Consider the following 10,498-nt stretch of genomic DNA (forward strand, 5'->3'; position numbering starts at 1 on the left):
GAGGAAGGCAGTCCTGATGACCCTTAGCCACACCCTCGCCCTGTCTGGATCACCCTCTCCCCTGCGTGGTGTAGAGCTGGTGGCTTGATGGGGATGGGTTCTGGGAGCACCATGTCTGAACAATGCCTGCAATAGTAAGCTGGGTTTCTGGAAGATTCTGTGGTTGAACATAGACTCTGGGCAGGCCCTCCCTGAGCCAGGCAGAAGGAATGGTTCCTGGGATAGCAGGTGGCACTGCCTGGGACTTTCCACATGCAGGACCAAGGAAGGGGCTGAGCGACAGCTGTCTCCCCCAACACCCCCCACCCCCCAGTATTCACCCTGGTTGGGTGCTGCCTTAGCCTGGTTCCAGGCCCAGGCCTCCCCCTGTCACCGGAATCCATCACGTTCTGTGGAGGCTCGCAGCTTACAGAGCTCTCTCAGCATGTTGTCTCATGTGGCAAAGGTGCGATGAGGCCCAGGCTGCTGGGCCTGATTACAGAAGGAGGGCTGCTGCCGGATGGGGAGCTGAGTGGGCGGGGGGAGCGTGGGCTCAGTCCCTGTGTCTGAGCGGGCATCTGCCTCCCCCTGACTGGCCACTGGGGAGTAGTCCTGGTGCCCTAGTAACAGGAGAGGAGCCGGAGGAAGCCACTGTGGGCAGATCTGAGGTGGGTCCCCTGCCTCTGAATGTCCACTCTGTGGAGGGAGGGCATCAGGGCCCCACCCCCAGGCCATCTCAGGGAGCCCCTGTCCCAGGGACTTTTCTGGGTTGAAGCTCCAGAAGCCCTTGCTGCTGTCCTAAGGCATAGTGGGATTTGAATATGGGCCATCTTGTCTGGGGGCCACCAGACCCCCAATCCTGTCTTCCCACCTGGCATCCCTCAGCAAGGTCTTCAGGGCCAGGAACCCCCCTGTCCCCTGTCAGGCAGAGGAGAGATCCCCACGCTGAGGCACCCTCCCCCTCCGGGTCTAACCTGGCCCCTGCCTCCCAGGGGGTTGAAACCCCTCTAACATCTTAACCACCCCCCACCAAAGAAAAAAGGCCCAGCCAAAGCCCAGGTCAGAGAAACCATTCTTGTTGGTTTAGTTATCAACCTCATCTGGGAGGGTTGGGGAATTGAAAACAGGAAACGACCTGGGATGGGGTTTTGTCACTTCACATACATACACGTGCGCCCACACATGCACACGTGCTGACCACATCCACAGCAAGTGGGCCCTGGAGGGGTATGTGTGGAGACACTTACTGGAAGCCTGAGAATAAAACAAGCTGTGCAAAGACAGTGGGCCACCAGGACACACACCCAACAGAAGGGGGTTCCAGGGGCCCAGGAGAGGAGAAAGGCAGAGTGGACTTGGGGTCCCTCTCATCGAACTCCTAACGCCCCTCCATGGCTCTGCGCTCCAGACAGTCCGGGAGCGGGATGAGGTCGGTGCCGGCGTGGAGAGGCCCCTTTTCTGCTTGAGCGTAGAGTCGGTTCTCAACAGAGATGAAGCTGCTGCGAGCGGAGGCCGGCAGGGGCGCCCAGGGGACGGGGCTCTGGCTGGGGAGCGGCGCCCACCTGGGCAGGGGCTGAGGTGGGAGGACCCGGTGCAGAGTTGCCGGGCTGAAGTAGCTAGTGTTGATGGTGGCATAGGGGATGTGGAGAGAGGTCAGGGAGGCTTGGCCGGCTGCCTGCAGGGGAGACGGGGAAGGAGGCTCAAGTGAGGCTCCACCTTGTGGTCCCCCACCTCCAGCCCCCTCCATTCCCCTCTCCAAAGCCATCCCCCGATCCTCACACTTGCTCTCCTCTGTGTCTGGGGGTTGCTGTGGCTGGGTGGCTGAAGCTTCATGACAGACCTGGGAGAGAGTTAGGAGGGTCAGAGGCAAAGCATGTGGCTGGCCCAGCGTCGTGGGCACTTGGATCAGCAGGGGCTGGGTCTCACCAGTGCCTTTGCCGACACAGGAGGTAGAGGAGGTAGACGCAGCCAAAGAGAAGGACCCCCGAAACCCCCAAGATCCCAGCCAGGTCAGCTCGCAGCATGGTGGCTGGAGTAGGAGCAGGGAGCCCTGTGCACAGAGAGAGACATACTGGTTAGGTGCCTGGCACCCTCGAGTCCCTCCCTGTCCTCCTGGGGCCCCCTCTCCTCATCAGCCCCACCTTGGTCTGGGCTGAGGGAGACGTTCCCACAGGCCTCCTGGGAGCCCTCGGGGAAGGAAGTAAACTTGCAGCAGAAGGTGGTGTTGGGACTGGAGCTTCTCCCCTCGGACCCTTCCAAGGTGAGGGAGATGCTGGTTCTGGTTTCCCAGTGGGCCCGGCAGGCAGGGTTCCAGTGCTGGGTGCCGAGCTTTGGGTGCAACACAGCCAGCGTGGTCCCTCCGGCACCATCGGGGCCCCCGTAGCTCACAGTCACCAGGGAGATAGAGCCAGATCCCAGGAATCCACAGCGGACAGTGAAGGACGGGGACTCGGTGGCCTCCATCTGAACCTGCACCCACACCTCGGGAGTCCCTGTGGGATTTGGGCACAGGAGCTAGGACCCGGGCCTGGGTCTCTGCCCCATCCCCATGGCCTCTGCCTCTCTCTGGCCCCCACTCACCAGCAGTGATGCAGAGAGTCAGCAGCGCCAAGAGCAGGCTCAGGGCCCGGGGCCTGTCCATGGCTCCCCTCTGGCCCAGGCTCTGGGGGCTGCCGTGGTGGGGACAGCACCTGTGTTTCCGGTCTCATCGCAGGAAGTTTTTACGTGTGAGCAGGCCCTAGGAGCGCTGCTTGGTGCTCTCCGCAAACCTGCCCCACTTCCTTCTCTGTCTTCCTCAGGGCGGTGAATCCAGGGTCGAGGACCCCCTCCCTCAAGAGACTTAAAGTGACAGTGACAAGGTTTTTCCTGTCCCCAGGCTGTGCTTTAGTGTGAGCAGGACGGTGGCTCAGGTTCCCTTCCCAGCCCTGCCTGTGGGTACCAACCCTGGGCAGGCTCTGGGGAAGGGCGGGAGGGGTAAGGGAAGAGATGCCACAGGGGGACCTGAGATGTCCTTCCCGTGGGAGGGAGGGGCCCCCCCGGTTTCTCCTTAGGAAGAAGGCTCTGACAGCCCCCCTCATCCCCAGCTAAGGGGTAGGGAGGTGGTGGAACTTGGGAAGAGGAAGACCTGTAAGCAGGAGAACCAGCAGGGGAGCTACCTAAGAGGCAGGCACAGCCTGACCGGTGGCTTGCCTACGGAACTCTGCCCCATCTGCAGCCTTCCTCCCCACAGCTGAAGGCAACTGGTTTCCAGCTGCGAAGGCCAAAGGCGCATAGTCACCTGTGACTCTTCACGCATCTCCAGCCCATCAGGAAGTTCTGAAGGCTTCCCGTCCTGACCACCTGACCTCTTCTTACCACTCCCACCTCTCGGACACAAGAGTCTTTCCCCACAAAGTGTTGCTGTAAATTGCTTTCCTGTGTATGTTCGTTTACAGAATGAAAATTGACAAGCATGCTGCTGTAAGCAGTGACAAGTGATCAGAAGCCTTTGTGTCCTGTCTTATCCTGTGCTGAGCTTGCATCTGGAGTGAGAGTAGCTTGGTTGAGCTCAAGCTTAGAGCCACGGGTCTGTGTTGAGGACTCCTGTCCAGGGTGTGGTGAGAACTGAGAGGTGGCCCCACCTCAGGGCTGTGGTCCCCTGAGGCCTGCCCTGCACACATGCCCCTGACTCAGCATCTCTTCTAATCCTGTGGTGTTAGCCAGTCGGCCTCTTAAGTAAACTCTACCACCCCATCCACACCTGAGAGGCTGGATAAGCAGGGCCTCCAGGCCAGTCACTTCACTGCTCCCAGCCCAGGTAGCACTCATTCTCTCAACCCTTTGAACTTCTCTCAGGCTCGGTGTGCCAACCTCCAAACCTGACTCTGACCCACTCTCACCACTTCCTCCACTACTGTTCCCGACACAGGAGAGGCCTGTGCAAAACTCACCCACTTCAAGGAGGCCCAGCCCAGCGTGGGTGCCGAGCAGCTGGGCACGTGGGGCTGCTGACCTCAGTCTCCCTAGCCTGGAAGACCCTTATCTTCTCCCCATTTTGCAAGGGCCAGATCAAGTCCCACCCACTCCAGGAAGCTGAACTGAGTGAGCTTTTCCTTCTTGGACAACCATTACACAGATAGCGGGCCCTAGGTGGTGGCTCTTTTATTAACCTCCACACAATCCAAGTACACATAGAGGAGCTCAATACTGGGTGATCAATGGATGAATGAAAAACCATGGCACGAAGTTAACTGCTCACAAAAATTTCCGGTTTTTTTTAGTTTTGTAAGCCACGTTGTCCCCAGTAAGTTCTCATTGTACAAGATTCAAAAAACACAGAGTAGAAAACATTACTGTTCTTCACCAGCCTGCCCATTCCCTTTTCCCTCCTCATTTTAATTTTCAATAAGGCTAAAATTATCAATCTTTTTTTGTTTCTGGATTTTGTGTATTGCTTAGGAGGGCCAAATTATAAAAATAATTTTATAGTTTTCTTTTTATGCTTAACTCTTATGAGGGTTTATTTTTAGCCCATGAATAATTTTAATTTGGAGGTGGTGTTATTTTACAATTTAGGTGGACAGCCAGATGCCTTCAAACCACTTTTTGAATAGTCACTTGCCATCTTTTTAATCTATTATTATTATTGATGTATAGTTGAGTTACTACTTTCAGGTGTACAACACAGTGATTCAAATTTTTAAGTAGATTATACTCCACTTAAAATTATAAAATATTGGCTATATTCCCTGTGCTGTACAATCCTTGTAGGCTTATTCTTCTTTTTTAAAACTGAGGTATAATTAAGGTACAAAATTATACAAGTTTCAGATGTACAACACAGTGATTCACAATTTTACAGGTTATATTCCATTTATAATTATTATAAAATATTGGCTATATTCCCTGTATTACACACTAGGTTGTTGTAGCTTATTTATTTTATACATAGTAGTTTGTACCTCTTAATCCCCCACCCCTATCTTGCCCCTCCACACTTCCCTCTCCCATTTGGAACCACTAGCTTGTTCTCTATATCTGTGAGTGCTTCTTTTCTATTATATTCACTAGTTGTATTTTTTAGACTCCACATATAAGTAATAACATAGAGTATTTGTCTTTCTCTTTGTTTATTTTTGGCTGTGTTGCGTCTTCGTTGTTGCACATGGGCTTTCTCTAGTTGCAGCGAGCGGGGGCTACTCTTTGTTGGGGTTTGCGGGTTTCTCATTGCAGTGGCTCCTCTTGTTGGGAGCACGGGCTCTAGGTGCATGGGCTTCAGTAGTTGTGGCGTGTGGGCTCAGTAGTTGTGGTTCGCGGGGTCCAAAGTGCAGGCTCAGTAGTTGTGGAGCATGAGCTTAGTTGCTCCACAGCATCTGGGATCTTCCCGGACCAGGGCTCAAACCCATGTCCCCTGCACTGGCAGGCGGATTCTTAACCACTGTGCCAGCAGGGAAGTCCGTCTGACTTATTTCACTAAACATAGTACCCTCCAGGTCCATCCACGCTGTTGCAAATGGCAAAATTTCATTCTTTTTTATGGCTGAGTAGTTTTCCATTGTATACATGTACACCACACTTCTTTATCCATTCATCTGTTGATGGACACTTAGGTTGCTTCCATATCTTGGCTATTGTAAATAATGCTGCTATGAACATTGGGGCGCTTGCATCTTTTCAAATTAGTGTTTCATTTTCTTTGGATATATGCCCAGGAGTGGAAACGGTGGATCATATGGTGGTTTTATTTTCAGTTTTTTGAGGAACCTCCACACTGTTTCCACCAATTGGCTGCACTAATTTACCTTCCCAACAACAGCGTACAATGGTTCCCTTTTCTCCACCTCCTCACCAACATTTGTTATTTGTGGTCTTCTTGATGCTAGCCATTCTGAAAAGTGTGAGGTGATAACTCATCGTGGTTTTTATTTGAATTTCTCTGATGATTAGCATCTCTTCATGTGCCTGTTGGCCAATATCTGTCTTCTTTGGAAAAATGTCTATTCAGGTCTTCTGCTAATTTTTTAATTGTTTTTTAAAAAAATATTGAGTAATGGGACTTCCCTAGTGGTCCAGTGGTTAAGACTCTGTGCTCCCAACGCAGGGGGCCTGGGTTCGTTCCCTGGTTAGGGAACTAGATCCCGGATGCCGCAACTGAAAGATCCCGCATGCCACAACGAAGACCTTGCACGTGGCAATGAAGATCCCGCGTGCTGCAACTGAGACCTGGCACAGCCAAATAAATAAATAAATATTTTAAAAACAGTATTGAGTTATACAAGCTGTTTATAAATTTTGGATATTAACCCCTTATCAATCATATCATGTGCAAATATTTTCTCCCATTCAGTAAGTTGTTTTTCTGTTTTGTCAATGGTATTTTTTGCTGTGCAAAAGCTTTTACATTTAAATAATTCCCACTTGTTTGTTTTTACTTTTATTTCCTTGGCCCTTGGCAAAAGATTTAAAAATTACATTGCTATGATTTATATCAAAGAGTGTTCTATGTTTCCTTCTAGGAGCTTTATGGTTTCCGATCTTACATTTAGATCTTTAATCCATTTTATTTTTGTATGGTGTGAGAAAGTGGTCTAATTTCATTCTTTTACATATAGCTGTCCAGTTTTCCCAGAACCACTTATTGAAGAGACTGTTTTTTCCCCACTGTATATTCTTGCCTCCTTTGTCATAGATTAATTGACTGTAAATGTATGGGTCTATTTCTGAGCTCTCTCTTCTTTTCTATTGATCAATGTGAATGTTTTTGTGCCAGTACCATACCATTTTGATTACTGTAGCTTTGCAGTATAGTCTGAAGTCACAGAGCGTGATACGTCCAGCTTTGTTCTTCTTTCTCAAGATTGTTTTTGCTGTTTGGGGTCTTTGTGTTTCCACACAGATTTTAGAATTATTTGTTCTAGTTCTGTGAAAAAAATGCCATTAGTATTTTGATTGGGATTGCACTGACCTTATAGATTGCCTTGGGTAGTACGATCATTTTAATAGTATTCTTCCAACCCATGAACACGGTATATCTTTCCATCTGTTTGTGTCATCTTCAATGAATTTCTTTCAGCAGTGTCTTAGTTTTCCAAGTACAGGTTTTTTATCTCCTTAGGTAGATTTATTCCTAGGAATTTTATTCTTTTGATAAGACTACAAATGGGATTATTTCCTTAATTTCTCTTTCTGATAGTTTGCTGTTAGTGTAGAGAAATGCAGCAGATTTCTGTATTTTAATTTTGTATCCTGCAATTTTACTGAATTTTATGAGTTCTAGTAGTTTTTTGGTGGCATCTGTAGGATTTTCTACATATAGAAAATCAGTAATCATGCCATCTGCAAACGGTGACAATTTTACTTCTTCCTTTCCAATTTTGGTGTTTTTATTTATTTTTCTTTTCTGATTATTGTGGCAAGGACTTCCGATACTATTGTTGAATAAAAGTGGTGACAGTGGGCATCCTTGTCTTGTTTCTGATCTTAGAGGAAGTGCTTTCAGCTTTTCACTGTTGACTATGATGTTATTTGTGGGCTTACCATATATAGCATTATATCAAAGTATATTCTTATACCCATTGTGGAGAGTTTTTATCATAAATGGATGTTGAATTTTGTCAAAAGATTTTTCTGCATCTATTAAGATGATTATATGATGTTTATGCTTTAATTTGTTAATGTGGTATAACACATTGGTTTGTAGATACTGACCCATCCTTGCATCCCTGGGATAAACCCCATTTGATCATGGTGTATAATCCTTTTAATGTATTGTTGGATTTGATTTGCTAGCATTTTGTTGAGGATCTTTGCATCTATGTTCATCAGTGATATTGGCCTATAATTCTCTTTCTTTTTTTGTGATATCTTTGCTTTTGGTATCAGGGTGATGCTGGCTTGATAGAATGAGTTCAGAAGCATTGCTTTCTCTGCATTTTTTTTGGAATAGTTTGAGAAGGATAGGTGTTAACTCTTCTCTATATGTTTGGTAGAAGTCACCTGTGAAGTCACCTGGTCCTGGTCTTTTGTTTGTTGGTAGTTTTTTAAATTACTGATTCAATTTCATTAGTGATCATTGGTCTGTTCATATTTTTTATTTCTTCCTGGTTCAGTCTTGAGAGATTGTACATTTCTAGGAACTTGTCCATTTCTTTTAGGTTGTCCATTTTAGTGGCATATAGCTGTCTAGTAACTTTTTTTTTTTTTTTTTTTTTTTTTTTTTTTTTTTTTTGTGGTACGCGGGCCTCTCACTGTTGTGGCCTCTCCCGTTGCGGAGCACAGGCTCCGGATGCGCAGGCTCAGCAGCCATGGCTCACGGGCCCAGCCGCTCCGCGGCATATGGGATCCTCCCAGACCGGGGCACGAACCCGTATCCCCTGCATCGTCAGGCGGACTCTCAACCACTGCGCCACCAGGGAGGCCCTAGTAACTTTTTATAATCCTTTATACTTCTGTGGTGTTGGTTGTAACTTTTCCATTTTTGTTTCTGATTTTATTGATTTGAGCCCTCTTTTTTCCTTGATGAGTCAGGCTAAAGGTTTATCAATTTTGTCTTTTCAAAGAACCAGGTTTTAACTTCACTGATCTTTTCTATTGCTTTTTAAATCTCTATTTCATTTATTTCTGCTCTTTATTTCCTTATACCAACTTTGGGTTTTATTCTTCTTTTTGTAGTTTTAGGTGTTAGGTCAGGTTGTTTGATATTTGTTTCCTGAGGTAGGCTTACATCACTATAAACTTCCCGCTAAGAACTGCTTTTGCCATGTCCCATAGATTTTGGATTGTTGTGTTTTCATTTCCATTTGTCTCCAGGTACTTTTTTTCTCTTTGATTTTTTTTCATTGATCTATTGATTATTTAGTAGCATTTGTTTAGCCTCCATGTGTTTGTGCTTTTTGCAGGGTTTTTTTTTTTTTTTTTTTTTTTTTTTGCTGTAGTTGATTTCTAGTCTCATAGCATTGTGGTTGGAAAAAATACTTGATATGACTTCAATTTTCAAAAATTTGCGTAGACTTGTCTTGTGGCCTACCATGTGATCTAAACAGGTGAATGTTCCATGTGCACTTGAAAAGAATGTGTATTCTCCTGCTTTTGGATGGAATGTAATATATATATATAAAGTCCATTTGGTCCAGTGATTCCTTGATTTTCTCTCTAGATGATCTGTCCATTGATATAAGGGGAGTGTTAAAGTCCCATACTATTACTGTTACTGTCAATTTTCCCCTTTATGTCTGTTAATATTTGCTTTATGTATTTAGGAGTTCTATGTTGTGTGCATATATATTTTTATTCATTGTTATTGGATTGATCCCTTGATCATTATGTAATGTTCTTGTCTCTTGTTCAGCCTTTGTTGTAAAGCCTGTTTTGTCTGATACAAGTATTGCTACCCCAGCTTTCTTCTGATTTTCATTTGCATGCAATACTTTTTTTCCATTCCCTCACTTTGTGTGTCTTTAGATCTGAAGTGAGTCTCCTATAGGCAGCATATATACGGGTATTATTTTTGTATCCATTCAGCCACTGTATGTCATTTGATTAGAGCATTTAGTCCATTTACATTTAAAGTAATTACTGATAGGTATGCACTTATTGCCACTTTCTTAATCGTCTTCTGGTTGTTTTTGTAGTTCTTTTGTTCCTTTCTTCTTCTTTTGTCCTATTCCTTTGTGAATTGATGACTATCTTTAGTGTTACGTTTGAATTCCTTTCTATTTTTTTGTGTATCTATTACAGATTTTTGGTTTGTTATTACCATGAGGTTTACATATAGCAGTCTATATATGTGATTAAGTTGCTGATCTCTTGATTTCAAATTCATTTTAATATCTTTTTGTTGTGTTCCCTTTAACTACTTATCGTGAGCATACATGATTGTACTACTTTTGCCTTTTAACCTTCCTAATAGCTTGTATGTGGTTAACTTACTACCTTTCCTGTGTATTTGCCTTTACCAACGAGCTTTTTCTTTTTGTAATTTTCATGTCTCTAGTAGTGGCTTTTTTTTCTTTTTTTTTTTGCTTAGGCAAGTCCCTTTAACATTTCTTGTAATGCTGGTTTGGTGGTGCTGAACTCTTTCAGCTTTTGCTTGTCTATAAAACTTTTGATCTCTCCATCAAATTTGAATGAAAACCTTGCCGAGTAGAGTATTCTTAGTTGTAGGTTTTTCCCTTTCATCACCATACCATGCCACTCCCTTCTGGCCTGCAGTTTCTGCTGAAAAGTCAGCTGATAGCCTTATGGTAGTTCCCTTGTATGTACCTTGTTCCTTTTCCCTCACTGCTTTTAACATTCTCTAATTTTTTCCATTTTAATTACAATGTGTCTTGGTGTAATCCTCTTTGGGTTCATCCTGTCTGGGACTCTGTGCTTCCTGGACCTGAATGTCTGTTTTCTTTCCCAGATTATGCAAGTTTTCCACCATTATCTCTTCAAATGTTTCCTGCCCCTTTCTCTCTTCTCCTTCTGTTCTGGGACCTCTATACAGTGTTAGTGTGCTCCAGATGTACTGTCCTCACCTCTTTTTATTCTTCTGCAGCAA

At 45.7% G+C, this 10,498-nt stretch overlaps 1 protein-coding gene across 1 annotated transcript; it reads right to left on the bottom strand.

The window, feature by feature from the left end:
• Positions 1–1,357: 1,357 nt before the first annotated feature.
• Positions 1,358–2,718, bottom strand: PVRIG (PVR related immunoglobulin domain containing; the record flags this gene model as incomplete). Its single annotated transcript, XM_079719640.1, has 5 exons — positions 2,560–2,718; positions 2,121–2,471; positions 1,906–2,029; positions 1,759–1,819; positions 1,358–1,654 (listed from the first exon to the last, which is right to left on the bottom strand). The coding sequence occupies exons 1-5, from the start codon at positions 2,618–2,620 to the stop codon at positions 1,358–1,360; spliced, it is 894 nt and encodes a 297-aa protein (XP_079575766.1). The 5' UTR covers positions 2,621–2,718.
• Positions 2,719–10,498: the final 7,780 nt, after the last annotated feature.

Source organism: Hyperoodon ampullatus (genome assembly GCF_949752795.1).
Source record: "Hyperoodon ampullatus genome assembly, chromosome: 14".
Taxonomy (NCBI): Eukaryota; Metazoa; Chordata; class Mammalia; order Artiodactyla; family Ziphiidae; genus Hyperoodon; species Hyperoodon ampullatus.